We start from the raw sequence: 19,041 nt of genomic DNA, 5'->3' as shown, positions 1-19,041 counted from the left end.
TTAAAATACGACTATTGATACCAACATTGGCTCTGTCACAATAAGATCTGCACTGTAAAAATGTGACTGCTTTAACTTAAAGGTCAATCCGCATCAATAAAAGACATGAGTTAAAACTAAAATTGTTTCTACGGTCACATTCATTTCTTCTATCTCCAAACCCAGCGTTATAAGAACCACGAGAAAACGGTACCATAAATGAATAATATACTACTACCAAGTACTTAAAACACTTTATTTCAAATCTTTACAGATGTATAACAACTAGAGGTTAACCCGAAGACTAAAAAGGTGGGATACTGAATTTAACTGTAACAAGTACATAAACCTAGTTACATAATGCAAAAAGGTGAATAAGCATAAACATAAAAAGGTACAAAAAATATTACATAAAACTCAATTGATAAACTGCCTGAATTATACATCTGAGACATGATATTTAATACCAGGTAGGATTCACCAATGTTTTTGACAGATTAATTGTTTAAAAGAACAAGTGCAACAAGGAGAAGATGGGAGAGGTTACACTTCTGAGCAATAAAACAGTACCTTTCCAGAACATGTACAGAGTCAATGGGGGTTTCCATGTGAAAATACAGGGCTCTTTATCTAAAATCTGAAACAATTGAGGTGTGAGGGGCAATGGTACAAAACTTATGGAATGAGCAGACAATGGGAATTTAACTTACGAAACAAAATGAAGAAAAGCTTACAAATTGGTGACTGAAAAAGGTTGCTTTATAAATATACTTGTTAAACATTCTTCCTCACTCCATTTCAACCCAATGAATACTGCATGATTTCATCGGTAGTACAGTTAAATCCTTTTTAGAAAAAGTTTCCAACCCGTTCCCCACTAGTCCCTCCCCTTCCCCAGAAAAACTGGGCTGACAGGAAAACACGAAAGAAAAAGGCAAAAGAAGTCGAGTAATTAAAAAGTATGTCTGTTGCAAGCAGAGTGTTTGTCTGTTCTTCCAATGTCTAAATAAGGTGGAATCTTGGTCCAGCGGTGGCGATGATGTCGCTGTAGGGCTCAGACTGGTTGACCTCGATGGCTTGCTGCTTCTTGAGGACGAGGAAACTGTAAAACTTGGCAGCTGCCTGCTTCTTGTTGTTGTTCCGGCACAATTCAAGCAGGCTGACTGAGTCGGCACCAGTCTTAGCCATGACGCGCTGTGAGGACAGAAGCACAAAGAGTCAGTCTACGTTCTCTCTTTCGACCCATCTTTTCTCTTCATCATCAAATGAGGCGCAAAACACTAAAAGCCACTAAAGTGAGTTTCCAAAGACAGCGCTTTTCTGACACATTTCCATACTTAAAACTGTGTAGTTAACTATTTTAAAAAAGTTGAAATCTCTGATACCAAAATGAAATCTTCACAACACAACATGAATTCTACTAAAGAATACTGTAACAATTAGGGCTGCAACTGATAACGTTTTCATTAATGGCTAGTCTGCAAATTATTTTCATGAATACTTCTAGTCTATAAAAGTAAAAAATAGGGATAATTGCATGTCATGATATTTTGGAACCAGTTACATCTTCAGTTTGCTTCTTTTGTCCTACAGTCCAAAACCCAAAGACTCTCCATTTACTATCATTAACAACAAAGAAAAATAGCAAACTTTCACATTTAAAAGGCTGAAACCAGCAAAAATGTTTGCTTGAAAATGACTGAAACATTTAATTGATTATCAAAATAGCGGCCGATTAATCTTCTTTCAGCTGTTGATTGATGAATCATTGCGGTTCTAATGACAGCCGTTTCAGTCTTCCTAAAACCTGTTCGGAAAATGATCTGACAAAAACTGAGTTTTTGTACCTGGAGGCCGTGCAGCATCTGCTGGGTTCTCTTGTTCCATCTCTTCTCCTCTTGATCCTGGTCTCCAGCCTGACCGTCCTCTTCCTGAGGACCAAAGACAACACAGTCATCAGCATCACTGGGGCCAGACTCATCCCGTGACACACGTACAATTACATAAAACCTTGTCTCTACAGAAATGTATTTTTTATGAACTGCTAGAGTTTGCAATTACTTTAAATTCTGTTGTTTTACTCACTTGTTAGCATTCTCTCTTAGGGCATTTTAGGCCGTTTTTCAACAAACTGACAAAAATGTGTCACCAAATGATAGCTATCGACAATATTGTATCAGAAAAAGACATTGTTTCCCTCTCACCTCCTCTTCATCACTTTCATCCTTCTTGTCTTTGCCTTTTTCACCAAGCAGGTCAAGCTCGGGGACAAGCTGGGTGAGGTTGAGGCTGCTCTCCTCAGGGGGCAGATCCACCTGGTGCATGTCTAACCTCTGAGACAAGACTGAGCGGTCAGCCACCTGCTGCTGCTGCTGCGGCTGCTGCGGCTCCAAGGGAGCCATCTGAAAGAGGGAACACAAGGTGTTAGGACACAGTGCAGTCAGCTCAATCAATTACATTTTGTGTTTCTTCCCTGTAATCGAGCATTTCCCAAGTTCCACACTTTCAAAATATAATTAAAAAGTCAACATCTGGTGTAAAATTTTCATAAGATAAGATTTAGTGATCAGCTAAACGAATAGGAAGCATTTTGTTATAAATTGTGGCTCTAATGGTTATAAAGAGGCCTACATTTTTGTCACAGAAACATTTCTAATGTGAATATAAGTGCGTAAAGGCAAATGATACAACAGGAGGATCAGTCAGTACTTTTGTAATGCAGCCTGTAAAACCAGGAAAAGACAACAGCTCTGATATTACAATATCCAAAAACTATGACAATATCCAGTCTAATATCACCATATCAATATAATATCAATATATTGCCATGCCCTACTCCACATGAAGTGCTGGAAAGTTTGCAGCCTCAAATCCAGTGTTTTGACAGAGTAAATAAAATGACGGTGACTTACGGGGAGAGTGCCCTCTTTGTCGTGGGTCTTGCGTTTGACACCGCGAGGGGTGGATGGAGGTGGCATGACTGTCTCATCCAGGGTCGTCCTGCTGCCCTCCATCGCAGAGGCTGCCAGCATACTGGGCTCCTCCATAATAGTCTGGTCTGAGGGACGGGTAAGGGAGATTATTTACAAAAATGTAAAACCTTCATGGGAAAATGAGCACAGCTGTTCTCAATAACTGATTATATTTCACTTGAATTTTCTGCCATCATTTTCTTTTCTCTATCGCACAATTCATGACATGTCGGCAGTTCGATATGACCTCCTCTCATCTCTTCCAGCGTAACTTACCGATAACATCTCTGTGCTGGCTCATGACCTCCTCTCTAGGCACCTCTGGGTTCTCCAGCTCTTTGAGGAACTCATCCAGACTGTCTGCTTCGCCGCCCTTTCTCCTCTTCCGCAGCTCGTCTGGCACCAGAGGCGTCAGGCAGCGTGTGAACATCTGATGGAGATCAGCAGTTAAACTTGGGGGGGAAGGTAGTTTTTTTTATGCAAACTTTATACAAGTAGTAGAATCAAATGTAAGGGTTGTTAGGGAGGACTGGTGCCAGACAAAAGGAAAAGAGGTCTGCTAAATTATGCATCAACACGTTTTCCATTCAGTATTCTAGAGGGGTAACGTGTGGGTGTGAGAGGATAGGAAAGAGAGACAGACAAAACCAATCACTTCCTCCACCTCCTGTTCCTTCAATGTTCTCATTTTAAATCCCACAACCTGAACAGAATGTCAATGAAAGATACAATATTATAAATCTGCTCTCCCCCCTTCCATTAAAGACTGCCTGAGCCTGACCTACTTGGAAAATCAGACCTCCAGTGTGGCTTGCTCATTACTGTTCCCCAAGTGGTAATACTGCTTGTCAGTGATTTCAGCGAGAGAGCTGACAGTTCTGGTATTTTCTCAAATAGTTATGAGCGGACACGTGTACATATTTATCCACAAATGCATGCATATTTATGAGGAGCGTTTGTTACCTTGAGGAGCCTGGCGTTCCAGAGAGGCTGAGCAGGCAGGGAGAACAGCTTCTCCACTCCTCCCGTCTCCTTCCACATCATGAGCTTCTTGGTGGGAGGGGCGAGGTCCAGAGTGGTGACGATGTCCGAGTAGTCGGACAGTTGGGCCCTGATGGTCTTACTGTCCAGCTCCTTCACACTGTCCACAATCAGCTTCCTCTTACGCTTCGCCTTGGTCTCTTTCACTGGAGACAAAAAGAAAAAATAATGAAAAAAAAGACTTCATGACTGCTTCCCAGTCATTTCTCCATCAATTAAGGTTTCAGCAGATCAGTGTTGCGATATTTGGCATTTTGCCGATTATCTGTATCAGCAATTTACTTTAATAATGGCCTATAAAATGAATTAATCAAAAAGTGCAAAGAAAGTATCAGAATGGGAGGAACTTTGGAAAACCATTCCAAATTCTTAATGTTTAAGGAAAGATTTTCATTTTTATTGTAAATGCATATTGGTTCCAAATATAGGTTATCTGTCTCATTAATTTCTGATAGCTGGTATCTGCCCTGAAAACCCAACTTCGGTCAAATGGTTATCAAATAATGGAAAACATTAAGGCCTCCACAGATATATATCAATACTGTTTGCTCTGAGTTTTCAGCAGTCATGCTTTGTCATTTGCAACATTGTCTGCAAGTGCTCGGTGGAACCAAAAGATAGAAGAAAAGGCTACCTTCTCTAAGACATAACAAAATGTCTACACACTGAAAAATCTGTATCGTCTCACAGTGCAGACACTGCGGTTCCAATGTGAGTCGCAGTTTAGCGGGAATGGTCAATATTGCATTTCACTGTTAATGGAAAAAGAAATTGATGATCATGTAATTCATGCTGGGGTTTAAACTGTACAAAACAAGCATGTTCCCTTAATTTTAAATATGATTTGTAGACCGGGGCACCTCTGTAGCGCTACATTGCTTTATCTATGATGGTATGTTGTGACATATTTTACCAAAGAGATTCAAAAAGACATGCAAATCCCGTAGTGGGTGCTGGATCCAAGATAAATAAACCACAATGTGGAAAAAAAATAGAGGTCCACACACCGGGGAGCTCCCCTTAAAGGATTTTATTCTGCAAAAGTGACGTTTCAAGCTAAAAAACATTCCTCAGACTCATTTGTGACATATTTTACCTTCATCAAAAAAATGAAGCTCCTGTGACTTGGATATTGCACATGGCCATATTGCAATTTTGATAAATTGTGCAGGCCCACAAAGGGGTACAAAAGATTTTCTGCAAAAGAGTGACGGATAAGAATATCTTTTTTTCTTTTTAAAAACAATCATAATATAGAACTGATTCTTTTTTTTAATATAGTTTTTTTTTTCTGTGTGTGCACAGCCTTTCATCTCAGCAAAAAGGTGAAGAGTCTTACCAGTGATGTCAATGGGCTCCAGGGCAAAGGCCTCCTCTTCATTGTGAACTAGAGTGGTCTGCTCTGTCTGGTCAGCCATTGCTGGAAGTGGCTCTGCTGGGCCAGAGTCTGGGCTGTCTGGACCCGCTACACACAAAAAAAGAAATTGCAAAATGTAAGCATTTAAGACTGTTCTCCACATGTAGATATACTTCAGAACTATTTGACATTCATGTTGACAATGTATAAGAAAAATCAGAATCACCATTATTGCAAAAGAACTCTGTGGTACTTACGTGACTGAAGGTTGTCAAAGTCGTCCTCGTCATCTCCGTGATCTGGGGGCATCATGACGCTTTCTGTGATGGCTGGAGGGTCATCAAAGATACCGCCTCCATCTTCAGAGCTCAGTAGCTTATCAACTGGGAAATAATAAAAATGATTAATAATCATTCTGTATTACCTAATCATAAACTTTTCAACAGAACAACAGTAACCCAATACAGTCTGTGCAGAGATAAAAAGAAAATAATAAAACAGATAAAACTGCTCACCCAGCATTCCCCCGTCACTGTTGCCCATCGAGCCATCTCCAAAGTCATCATACTCCATGTGGTTGGATTTGTCAGGAAGATTGGCTGGGCCAGGCTCGGCCTCTAGCAACAGGTTAGAGGCTGTTGCACCGTGCATGATATCCTCCTCAAATGTGCTGGCATCGCGCATCATCTCCCGGTCATCCATACCGAAGTCGGCTGAAGATCAAAAATGAACAGGGTACGTCCTTTTTAGTTGTACATGACAGCTCTTTTACTCCGATGATTAAATGCTGAAATTTACAATTACAAGCATCTACTGCAAATGTACTGGGAGGTATTAGTGTACACATCGGTGTGTATAGCGTCATACCAAAGTCATTATCCTGCAGGAGGCTGAGGTTACCAACATCTTCTCTCATGGTGATCTCCTCTACTCTGCTCTGGTTCAGGGTGAACTGCTGGGCCACATCTATGTCACTGGGGAAAAAAAAGGCATCAAGAATGTGAGAGCTGCTGGTGCTTGAATGACAAACACAAAAAAATGAGGGGATGAAATGAGAGCAGTAAAAATAATAAACTTACTCAAGATCAGGCAGTGGCTGATCAAAGTCATGGAACTCCTCAGGTAAGGTGATGGCATTGTAGGCTGCCTCTCTGTTTTCCTCAGGTAGATCCACCACACCTTAATATAGACAAAAGTAGTTGTTGTATAATACAGTGTTGCTATAACATGATCCTACGCCTGACAAAGAACAACCACACCAAGTCGGTTATTGCTTAGGAAAGCTAATCAGAAATTCCATCTTTAAACCCTGCTGTTTAAAGACGGAAAATCCAATGGAGCCTTCATATTTTGCCCTCAGCCTTGTGACTATTTCAGTTAAGAAAAATGCACTAACTCCTTTCTTCAGAATATATATCATGTACTTTGCATCAGTAATAATTCCGCTTGTCATTTCTTCTTACCTGGCCTGAAAGCCATTTTGATCTTGATAAAGGCTTCATTACAGTCAGCAAGCAGGTACTTGGCTTTCCTGTGGTAGATTCTCACCACCCCAAGGAGCAGGTGGCCTGATGTACGCAGTGCCATCTTCACCTAAAAGGAAAAAAGGCCATGAAAAAAACAGAAAACATACCATGTGTCAAAGAAAAGTCATGTTTACAGAGTGCATTTATGTTCCAAAACAAGACCGTGAACATCAGTACACACAAAAATTGTGCAGAGAAAATGTTAAGGGTTGTAATGAGATACTTTCAAAAGGTTAGAAAAAAGACAGTGAAAATAAACCAAACACTGTGTTAAACTGAGACATCTGCTGGCACAAATGGCATCTAATGCACTTCCATCCATTCAGTATTTTTCTTCTTAGGTAGAAAACCTTTTAAATATTATCGTTTTTTAATTACTGGGGGGTAAAACCAAAGGTTGCACAAAGCTGTGTAACAGTTCAAGATCTAAGAAAGACTACAGCCTTCAAAGTGAACACAAGGCCTGCACAGGAATGCAGAAAGTGTCCTCCAGCCTCCTTACCTTGGGTGAGATGATGCTCTCCACACTGCTCTCCAAGTTGCATTCAAATACATGGGCCTTGGTCAGCTTCTTGTCCCAATGGGCCGCTAGCCAAATCTTGGCCAGCGGCCCACGCTTACTGAGGACAAAGTGGGCGTAGAACATTGCCCTGGTTTCCCTGGCTCACACACTCACACTGCGGTATGGTTCACCTGAAAACAAATCATTGAGTAGTTTGTGTATTGGGAGAAGTGATAGGATTAAAGGGATAAAGTACCAAAATGCAAAGGAAACTAGCAGCACAGTACCATCCCTGAGAACCGATTGCAAACAATGCTGTTATCAGCCAACTTCAGCAATACTATCTTCATATCTGTGATCGTTCATATGTGATTGGTTGACTGAGTTGCAGAAACTGTAGTTAAACTGTGGCACAGAATCAATGCCGAGCAGCTGAAAAAGCTGAATGGTTTTTCCTGAATACAGTGTTTAAAAATGCCGGGGGCAGTTATAAGCCATCGGTGAATAATGCTCGCCAAACACTGATCGGGATTACAAGGCTGCGGATATTCGTGGCTGATAAAGTATCCCCAAATAATAGGGCCGTACAATCTTGAGACGTTACAGACTATGCCATTTTCTAAATTAAGTCTATATTTCCTTCTTTGCGAGTTAGGGAACAAGAGTACATGTAAGACGTTGTGTTTGGCCACCGCCCCCCCCCACCCCAAAACGCGGGTAGGTTTAAGCTAGCGTCATAGTAGATTACTTTAATAATTTTTTTTGGTAACTAACTTATTTGCCTGCAAAATTGTTTGACAGGGATGGGAATGTGTCATTTCTCAAAGGAACGTTTTTGATTGTAACTTAAGCTCATCTTTTCTCGGCTACTTATCTGACGTACAGCGTTAACGTTAGCTCTAACATCGATAAAACTCCACCGAAGCTCGTCTTTTGTCTACTATGTGTAACGTTAACGGTATTAACTTTTCCGAATACGCCACCGTTACTTACTCTCGGTAAAAACAAAGCAATTAGAATAAGATATTTTACTCAAAACAAACACTCACTTAATTCAAGTTCCGCCTATTTCCTAGTCCGGGAGGCAAACATTGGAAATCCACATGTCTGCTTACGGTAACGTTAGTCGACACTTTTCACGTACTCTAACGTTACTTAAACGAATTGTGAATTCCTAACTTGCACAGTTTCATGAGTTGGCAACGGGTAATTTTCGTTGTTATGAAGGCACGTTATACAGCCTAATACGTTAAGAGCGCCAAGGGGTTGATCAACGCCAGTAAATAGTCGGCGCCATCAAGTGGGATGAACTCAATTAGCCGCCAGCTAACTACAAAAGGAGCAATGAAATCGACTGCTGAGCGAGTAGTAGTAGAAATGTTTATACCGATTTAAATTACTTGGATTAAAATGCCGCTTTTCTAAAACGGCGGACAAGGACACAAAACGCCCACAGAAAGAAAGTAAATCGCACCGGAACGAGTCGCTCAACAAAACCTGCTCATACTTTTTCCCTCTATCAGCACAACTGTATCGTTAGCTGGTGGCTAACGGCTCCTTGTACAGCGAAGGCCGCAACAAACCCACACAAACATGCATGCTTACTTCGCCTCGTAAAACACACAAAACCGTGCGTAAATATTTCCGCTGCAAACACACTTACCGACAGCACCCCTTTTACTGTGAAATCCCAATGATTATGTTATTTCTCCCAGCGAATCCCCCCCTGTTGTACTCATTAAAACAGCCAAGATGGCGCCAGTCGCCTTCCTCCCGCTCACCGCTGTCCTTTTAAAATCGGCAGGATGTTTACAGTCAAAAATGGCGGAGGAGGAGTCTGCCGAGAGGCGGCCCGCTGTGAGCGCCGGGCGGAGAGAGGGGGCGCTGTGGCACAGTGCTGACCACGGACATGGAAGGTGCCTGACGAAGAAATCAATCACTTTGATTTACTAAAAACAAAAAACCAAAATGCATGCATGTTTTACAAATAACGCATACAAATTATAATAAATTAAAATAAGCTCTAATAAATACAATACATACTCCTACTGTATTTTTATAATTCTATTATTCTATTTAATAATTACATTATTATTATTATTATTATTATTATTATTATTATTATTATTATTATTACACTTTTAGGGTTAAACAGGATTGCTTTTAATCAAGTCTGATTGTGTTTTTTTTTTATTGTTTTTTACCATCAATTGCAGATCAAATTTCCCCTTGATAAAAGAAAGCTCTGAAATGAACTTATTATTATTATTATTTATTTATTTATTTATTTATTTTTAAATCATATTTTTAATTATACGTGCTTTGAAAGAAAAAGCAAAGTGAGAACAAGTTCAAAGAGGACAAATAATGCAAGAGGCAAGATGCAAAATGCCAGTTTAAAATAATACAAACAAATAGACCAAAGAAAACCAAATCAATAAAAGCAATTAAACCACAAATAAAAGAAATTAAACATAAATAAAATAGGTAAAAGAACTAAAAATAAATAAAAAGACGACATTACGTAAAAGCAAGTCTATAAAAAATGGGTCTTCAGAAGTGATTTAAATGTGGTCACTGATTCTTCTAGTTTTATCTCCTCAGGCACGTTGTTGCAAAGCCAAGGGGCCCCGATGGTAAAGCACAGTCACCTTTAGTTTAAGCCTTGGTGTTATTGCAGTGTAGCCTGTGATCAGTGTTGTAATGCAATGAGTAAATAACAGGCCTTCTTCATTATAGTTTTTAATTATTTTTTGGGAGTATCTGAGCCTCACTTGAGTTTTTATATTTCTCTCAACTTTCACCGTTATTCCACCACATTTCCCCTAAGCATCTTAGTTACTGCAAAATAGGGAGGGAGGAAGGATGAAGGGATGGACAGTTGAATGAAAGATTGGGAGGGAAGGAAAATGGATTTGTTCTTTAATCCTTTAAGCTCGTTTTAATTGTACATCTTATGCAGAATTAAACTTCATAATTCTCAAAATTCTGACCACTTGCCTTTTTTTATTAACAGCATTTACTTGTACTTTCACTCTCATTCTCATGTATATTTAATGTCATGAATTTACTTTTAATATTTAAGTACAGCAAATATCAGATACTTTAAGACTTTTGCTCAAGTAATATTTTAACAAGTGACTTTTTCTATATTTTTGTTTAGCATGACCACTGCTAATGGCAGCTGAAGCCTACACATGGTATTGTATTTCTGTGGATGTGATTGTCTGCTCTGCTCCCGTCCCCAACTGTCCCATCTGGCCCATAATCTTTTGAAAACATGTTGTAACACTGGTTGCGACCCAGGCCTATTGTGACTAACATCCCGTACATCAGCAGAGTGACCTAAAACAAACTGTCAGACACTGATCAGACATTTTGACATGTCATAGAAAGTCATGGCTCCATTCAGGGCTCTCAGGGCCTTGCTATTGCTATTGTGCAAGATACTGAAATGCAACAGAGCCACCAAAAAGTGTTATCAGCTAGTTCACTTTGGTTTATTTGCAAATTTAGATATGATGAAAAAAAAAACAGAAAAGGGATATCAAAATGTTTACATGTGCAGGTGAGGTTGAATCCCACAATGGGCTTTACTGGGGACTTCACCTAAAGTGAAGAATAAACTATACAAAAATGGCAAAATACAATGTGCTGCAAAGTAAAATATTAGTTTAAATACATACCATCCAACAAAACAGCCCTACTGAAAAGAAATAAACATCAAATAAATCAGTAATATGCAGAAACACAGCACCCACACAACACAGCTATGATCTAAACCAAATCAAAACCACTTTTTAAGTTCCTTTTTGTATTGAGACAAAGACATAGAATCTGTTAAAGAGTTCAAGTTCATTATCTATAATATAGCTCCATGGTATGTCAAAGAGTACTTTCCTCTAGATGTATGATACATTACTAGGTAAAGGTTTTGTTTGTAGGACAACAATGAACCTGGGAATTATTGATAAAAAAAAGTTTTGTGGTACACTTCGTCCTCATTTCTGGCTCTAAAAAAAAATCAAGTCCTTAGGGAACTGGACATCCATGCAGAATACAAAAAACAATTTCCAAACAGTATATTAGATACAGAGATGAAGAGCATGCCCGACAGAGACTGACTCATCTACAATCAAATTGCAAAATTGGTATGCAGTAAAGCGGATTTGTCTCATGGGCTCCAGCATCTGCTGCAGTGGAACGGCTGCCAGTTGAGCATGTTTATGATTTACTAGCAGCAGGGCTCCATGTCACTGTATGAGGATGGCTGGAAGGTAACTGAGGTAGTGCTCACACATCATTACATTCATGTTAAATTTAGTTTTTATTATTAGCTAAACAAGGTGCTAGAACTGCTTTATGATGCACGATAATCATAGGATAATAACAGTCAGCATTTATTACTTTTAAGTGAAGAAGTAATTCCCTAAATGTATTCAAATGTGTGCAAACATGTTCCAAAAACAATCAGATGGTGCACATTTTATCATTGCACAAACAGGCTTGTTGTGAGATGAATTAATTATTGATCTAGGCCAAATGACTAAATGGGATTCTGCAATTAAAAGCTAACAGATGTGGATGGAACAATAATACATTTTAAAAGGTGATTAATATAAAATGGGATGGAGGTTTTCAAAGTGTTGCCGATTTATGGTCACATTAAATAAAGCAATTTTCTATAGATATTTACTGTCTCGTGCAGCGTGCACAGAAATGGGTATATGGCACACGTTCACACAGTGCTGCAAAGCCATGTCTGCATGATGACACAGTTTTGGGCTGCCATCTGCTGAACAAGATCATTTTAACCAGATAGCTGATTGCTGGCTGCTGTTATCATGTGACAGAGACATCTGAACAGCCTTAGAGAAAACCAGCCACTTCCTATACTGATGCTTTCCTGCCCCACATCAGCCACTGTGCACAAGGTGTGAATCACAAAGACTGAACACCTGATTATCTCAACATACCAAAACATATAAAGTATATTATTATCTTCAGAGCTGAGTGAAATAATACATCTCGTGCTTTGTATTTGCATTCTTGCATGCACACATGAACACACTCGGAGGAGATGAGGGCTAAAAGTAGCAGCAGATTTTTATCTCGGCAAATACTGATTGAAGAATTAGATTCCTTTAATCCTGTGAAATGAATTGTTTCTGACTACAAGTGCCATAATGTGTCTAATCTTAACGTATTCAATTACATCACCGCGGGGATCCCCTTCCACTTACTGCACCGTAAATGCTTTTCTGCGAGGCGCTGTATGACATTGAGCTTATTTTACTTATTTTTATGTTTTAGGCTTAGGTCTTATTGGTATGCATTATCAGACTGAAACATGCTGCAACAGTGTGAGATGTTAACCCTTTAAAACCTGAGCAAATCGTTTTGATTTCTTTCAAATTCATGGGAGGAACGCAATGAGCAGCTTCACAATAAATGACCCAAAAAATAGACAAATTCATAAATTCACATGAAAATTACCTGAAATTATTAAAAAAAAAAAAAAGAAAAAGAAAAAAGGGAAGTCAAAAACCAAAACAAAAAAGGAAATTACCTCAATAAGTGCAAATTTTTTTTAAAAAGTATATATTCTGTAACATATTTTGAATATATAATGCTAATAATCATAAATATAATTTCTGGACACTCTCATTTCTGGCCCATTTCTTTTTTGGATAATTTTCTAATAATTTTCTCTCTCCTTTTTTATGCTATTTTCAGTTGATTTTCTTGTCACCTCTTACTAATTTTGCAATTTGCTCATGTTTTTTTTTTTAAAAAACAGAATTAAACCTTTGGCTTCAAAGGTTTAAATATTTGTGAAAGGCGTCTCAATGCAGCACAAGAAAAACTGATGTCCATCCAGGTTTCAAAGGGGTTAAATTGATGGAAAAGGAGACATTTATCAAATCTGGCCTGGAGTCACAGTATTTAATCTAACTGTAGGGAAGAGCCCCAACTGCGTGCATGCCGAGATCCATCTTCACTGCAGATACACATCTCATCAGCAGGATTATGGGACACTGAACTGATTAGCATAACATTAACTCATACAAGCAGACTTTTGGCATTGGATAGTGCTCCCCCCCCCCCTTGAGCAGTGAAGTTTCACTCATTACTTTGTTGAAAACTCCATGCACAAAGCATCTACACATCTGGATCTATGTTTATTTCACTGATTTGGTCCACAGGCCATTTAGACTGGATGTGGTCTCGGTGCAATTGTCCAAATGGTCTTCCTTTAGTGTGTCACTTGATAATTTATGCGGTGTAGGCACTGGTCCAGCTTAACATACTGCACAGCTTTTTGCTCTGAGAGTTTTGCCCAGTTTGGTGTCTGTCTGCATGAATGTGTGTGTGTGTGTGTGTTTTGGGGGTAGCAATCTCTCCTGTAGCTGTTGCTGCAGCTGAGTTGGCAGCTCTCATGCACCATGGGATCATCCTGGATAGATGCTGTTATTTATGCAGCGTGTCTAAACCGATCATCCTGACACAGATTTATGTAAACACAGCAGTTTCTTGGCATAGGATGAGGTTCACACACACACAAGGAGGAAGCTAAAGGTATTATTTGGTTTGGCTCTCCCTCAGTGGGAGCAGTGCATAAACCGAACTTGCAAAATATGTTTTGGGAAGCTTTGAAACGGGTTGCCAGCAGGTCAGAGAGGAAGCGCAATGACACGGTGAGTGTGTCTTTTACAGCAGTAATATCTATAATATCTGAAGTTTGATTCAATATTTAAAAGACAAGCAGACATACCAACATTTTTGAAAGGACAACAGTAAATAAAATAAATGGTCAGACAAAAAACAAAGAGTCAGTTTATATCAAACATTTTATTCATTGATTTTTTTGTTTTGTTTTGTTTTGTTTTGTTTTTATAAAATTCTTTTACAAAATTGTGATTTTTTCCCACTATCTTTCCATTTTAATCTCTATAAAATTAGGTCTGCAGTTATGGAAGAGAGGGAAGGAAGCAGGCAGAGATTCAGTTGGGACGCAATCCTTTCCGATAAATACTGTGTATTATAGAGAATTGAGTTTGTTACATGTATTACTATACTTTCGGCAACTAGGAGGTATAGTAATACAAGGCAGTATGTGTAAAAAAAAAGTTCCTACAACACAAAATGCAGGAATGTCAGTATATGTGTGGTGATAAGTCTTTGTAGTATTCCAGTATTAAAGATTATCTTTTGGGAGTCATTATGCATTACTGGATATTGATAAAGAAAAAACAGAAACAAAACCAGGGGCCTGCTTTTTGCAAAAGGCAGACAGGGAAAAAAAAAAACTATGAAGAGGATTTCTTCTGAAGGCACATCAATATATGACCCCCTGCCCTCTGAAACACAACATAAGTAAGGAGAAGAGAAAAAGATGGAGACAATGTCGTCTTAAATATTGCACCGAGTTCATTTCTGAAATGTGATTTTGTTTACGACAATTTTCAGTTGTCTTGATAGCGCTGCGTTTAGTCATACTAGGATTGTTTATTTGCTGTCAGGCTGATAAAACGCATTCTCAGAAGTGAAAAACACCATGCAGCTCCCTTCTCTCACACACACACTCTTCCCTTTCCCCTCTCTTTCATACACATTCGACTTTCTCATATAGACAGTAAATACTTTTAATGAACCAAATAAAAATGGGAATGCATGGCATTCCTCATATCAGATGAAAAAAAAAGTCATATAGGATTGATTGGCACATATTGGGGGAACAGAATAACGGAGCTTACCAAAATGATCAAAACAGAAGCTGAAGCTACCAAAGGAGGTGTCAGGGCAGGTGTGCTTAGACTTCTAATACTTTACATGAATACTTGATGAACAGAAAAACTTGAAAGTGATGATGGTCTGTGAGTTAAAAACACAGGTACACATTCTAAATTAATCAAATTGTGTTAAAAGTTTTCAGATATGACATATCAAGGCAGAAATAAAATGAAGCATGTTTGGTAGTTTCTGTATTATCCTCACGATCAATCTAAAAAAAACAAAAAACAACCCAAAACAGAAAAACAAAACAAAAACAAGTTCATGATCCACTGACACTTGTCAGTCAATGTACTGATTTGTAGTCATCAAGATAATATTTCTGAGACATTCTAAAGTATGGAAGATACTTGAACATCCCAATTTTACTTTTTGCCTCTTGAATGTCACCCAAGCACAATGCCAATCTGAACCTCACTGAGACGAACAGCTGTTTAGATCTGTGATTATCAGAAAAACAAATCAGCAAATATCCTAGAAACTGAAAGGCCTCAAATGACATGTATTTATGTTGGAATACCACAAATGAGAATAATTACTTAATGGAGCATATTTCTAAATTTCTTCACCATGCCTTTTCTTGTCAATCTGGTCATAATTGTTCATAACAAGCAGGAAAAAACACAGAAGTCTTCATAGTATGATGTCAACTCTGACTCTGAAAGCATCAAGCACTGTTTGATGCTCCTGGATAAAAGCAGTGTTAGCCCATGTCGAGTGCTCGTCAGCTGAGGCTGCCGCCAAACTTGTCAGTGGACAAAATGAAATTGGGTCTGTGGCATAGAGATAATAACCATGTATAAATATCCCTTGCTAACCAAGCTCCAAAAGATCTATTCCCATAGTTTCACAGTGGTTTGTGTTTCTAACAGACCATTGGTTGGCTCAATTGGCAAGCTCAGCCTCTCTTCACCAAGGCAACTCTTGTGATCTTCTACTGTTCTTCAGGCCAGCACGGAGTACCAACTCTAGTTCATCATTGAAGCCTTCATGAAAAAGAGACATGGAAAAGACTTCTTGCTAAAAATTAATGAAAAACAAAAACAGAAGTCAATGGAATTGTGACTGGATTTCTATTCAGTTTCTATGGATATCTAATCCGATGTAGCAAATTAAGTGAAATTTACCTAATTGTTTGACACTGTTGCAGTTTTTCCAAAAATAATCAGAATGGCACACAATGATAAATTTGTCAATTGAATATAAATACATTTCTATTATATTTCAGCAAGGAAGAAGTGTGAATGCTGACCTGAAGAATTTACTACAAGATCCATTATTTTGTCAATTATAAAGCAGATCATGAAAAACAAAAACAGGAAAAAGCAGCAAGATCACGGTGCTCATTCAGCACTGTGTCTTTTTTCTCAGACTCCCAGATCCCAACGCCATTAGATAAACTTGAGGCACTGTGAATATCAGATCAACTAAGATTACTCAGTTCTATGGTCAAGGGGTTGTCATTCCTCTCCTCACCCGCCCTGTTATTGGTTTTAATTAAGACAATACAGAGAGAGCAGTGCTGGCCATTCGTTCACTGTATAAAAAAAATAACTAAACACAATCCAAAATAGTGTTATCCTCTTCATAGTCATAATTATCAATAATATTCTGTCCGCAAAAACGTCCAGGAACCTGTGCAGAGTGTACAGAGCAGAACAGTCTTTTTCAGCGGGTTGGAGTTGAGAGTGGTTTGCCACTGTTGGGACACTGAAGCAGCAAGCTATGATCCTAACTCCATGACTTTGACCACTTCAGTTCAAAGTCGAGCAGTTTTAAAGTCCTCAGGTGTCCTTCAGTTGGTAGTCATAGTGTATATGGTGGGACCTGTGTGCTCAGCTGTCCCCCAATACACATAAGAGAAAGGTTAGAAAGGAGAAATGGATGCAACAAATGTGGCGTCCTCCACATCTGTTCAAGTTTCTGTTCCTCCACGCCCCCCTGTACGCAGTCCCACTTGCTTCTCCATTAATGCAGCCGTGCAATCACAGCAAGGCTCTGCGTTTCTCAACGTATCCGCCCCCTCGCTCGGTCTTTGTGCGTGTCCACAGAGCGGGGGGGCTTTGGAGGGTTATAGCCTCTCGATGTCCCTGTACTTTTTCCGCAGTATGGACACCTGGTCTTTGAACAGGACTGGGTCCAGCCTCATCTGAGAATGGACCAGGGGCATGGTGCCAAACCAGCTGGCAAACTTGTTCATGCAGGTCTGACGCTGGGCAAAATGGTCCGGGTCAGCCCAGCGAGACGCCCGGGAGCTCTGGGGGGGAGAGGTGGTGATAGGAGGGAGAGAAGGAAAGACAGAGACACAGGCAGTGCGAAGAAAAGAGACACCAACAAAATGAATAATGCATAACAAATTATCTTGACCTTTCAGAGCCCATTGTAATTATTCTTTATTCATGTATTTTATTGAAGGCCAAACTAAAGACAAGAAAAAAAATCACAATTAAATTCAAATTTACAAATGAATGATGGTCTATTTTAATACTGATAGGGTTTAAGTGGTGCGATGTGTCTAAAGGCCACCACCCTCGATGATAATCAGGAAAAGCATGGCCCTTTCACACCTGATATTAACATACACCTTGGGGTGGTAAGCTCAAGTTACAGGTGTGAATGCACCAAATGTGTTCTCAATGCGTCTTAGATCGCTCAGACTACATTCAGAGGTGGTTTGGGCTGCATATGGTCCCATTTTTTCAGCAGTGAGTACACTAATGTGTCCTGGGCCGCACTGAAGGACCGCCTATCCCGCTGACGCCCTTGCTTATGTAATTTCCCTCAGGATAAGCAAAATTTCCACTGCTGCCTTTACACAGGTTAGATTCAGCGCTGAAGGACCGTAACCTGAGCCGCTCTCCCTCAACCAAACAGTCAGTTCAGCGTCTACCTGGAAAGTATGAGTTAACACAGCGTGAGCGGTGAAACATTCCCAACAAACTCACAAGGACACCAAAATGGCTCGACCTGTTGTTAACCCCATTAAACTGTAAGGTATTGTTAGCCATGTGATGCTACCAGCTAGCCCCTGTCACTGTGTATGACGATGGACTCCAAACATCCGTGCCCGTAATAGAAAAATCAAGTGTACATGGTCAAGACAAACCAAAAGCGTATAAATCCATAGATGCCTACAACTATGTCTTAGACAGCCACATACAGGACTTAAAATACCAGGATTTAAGTAATGAGTCTTGTGTCCAGCCAAAAGACAGTGCAATGCAGTTCATATCAGGTAAGGTCAAAATTAATTACTGTTCCAGGTATGTGTATTAAAAGTTATCATATCCACGTAATTAAAAATTTGGTCGGTATTAAGAGAAAGAGAAGTGGGTTAGCATTGGCTAATGTTAGCTTTGTTAGAAAAACAAAACAGATGAAACCATGTATGTGTCTGTTTTGATCATAGACTATATAAAGATAGTTGACATGACAGCTCCCCAAAGTGAAGCCAAAACAGAAATCTTAATATAAAGTCTATGGTTTTGATGATCGCCACCATCAGCCCTTTAGTTTTATCGCATTAAACCGATAAATTAACATTTTCTTTGAGCCATTACTCCTTCTATTCTAGCACCCAACAACACAACAAGATGACATTTAAGGACTCCTATGTAGCCTACAACCCTGTGGTGACAATTTGTGCTTCCCATGGGTGTATTAAAAACACAGGTGTTTTCCTCTCTGCTTTCCCTTTTTTTATTTTTTGCCTCAAGCTAATACCGTGACGCCATCGTGACGTTGGCCCTAAAAGGGTGTATGTAGTATCTTTGTGGATTATTTGCAGGTTTATGTATTTTTTAATATATGAAATGATCCTTTTAAAAAGTATGGTCTAAAATAGGGCTATATGTAGCTGATATATCCCTG

General features: G+C 39.3%; 2 protein-coding genes across 2 annotated transcripts in view; both read right to left on the bottom strand.

Annotated features, from left to right (window-relative positions):
• Positions 1 to 221: 221 nt before the first annotated feature.
• LOC121946131 (double-strand-break repair protein rad21 homolog A-like) lies at positions 222 to 9,197 on the bottom strand. The gene is made up of 14 exons (XM_042490574.2): positions 9,041 to 9,197; positions 7,378 to 7,568; positions 6,813 to 6,942; positions 6,429 to 6,528; positions 6,217 to 6,323; positions 5,865 to 6,062; positions 5,607 to 5,732; positions 5,332 to 5,457; positions 3,915 to 4,138; positions 3,228 to 3,381; positions 2,892 to 3,037; positions 2,184 to 2,381; positions 1,827 to 1,910; positions 222 to 1,173 (listed from the first exon to the last, which is right to left on the bottom strand). Exons 2-14 carry the CDS (start codon positions 7,519 to 7,521, stop codon positions 982 to 984), a joined length of 1,929 nt encoding a protein of 642 aa, XP_042346508.1. The 5' UTR covers positions 7,522 to 7,568; positions 9,041 to 9,197; the 3' UTR covers positions 222 to 981.
• Positions 9,198 to 14,210: 5,013 nt separating this feature from the next.
• Positions 14,211 to 19,041, bottom strand: part of LOC121945585 (exostosin-1a-like) — a 50,663-nt gene continuing 45,832 nt past the window's right edge. The window contains exon 11 of the mRNA XM_042489831.2: positions 14,211 to 17,428. Within this exon, the coding sequence (XP_042345765.1) occupies positions 17,243 to 17,428 (186 nt within the window). The 3' untranslated portion in view covers positions 14,211 to 17,242. The remainder of the gene's footprint in view (positions 17,429 to 19,041) is intronic.

This window comes from Plectropomus leopardus, chromosome 11 (assembly GCF_026936395.1).
Source record: "Plectropomus leopardus strain MGB_pleo_1.0 chromosome 11, ASM2693639v1, whole genome shotgun sequence".
NCBI classification, from domain to species: domain Eukaryota; kingdom Metazoa; phylum Chordata; class Actinopteri; order Perciformes; family Serranidae; genus Plectropomus; species Plectropomus leopardus.
This window is presented reverse-complemented; position numbering and strand designations above follow the sequence as displayed.

What these genes read in the sequence shown, in the direction of transcription:
- LOC121946131 (XM_042490574.2), bottom strand. Translation starts at nt 7,521, where the DNA reads ATGTTCTACGCCCACTTTGTCCTCAGTAAGCGTGGGCCGCTGGCCAAG. An exon ending in CTTTGACAACCTTCAGTCAC is followed by an intron (nt 5,458 to 5,606) that starts GTAAGTACCACA and finishes TTTTGTGTGTAG; the next exon opens with CGGGTCCAGACAGCCCAGAC. An exon ending in AGATGCTGCACGGCCTCCAG is followed by an intron (nt 1,174 to 1,826) that starts GTACAAAAACTC and finishes CTGTCCTCACAG; the next exon opens with CGCGTCATGGCTAAGACTGG.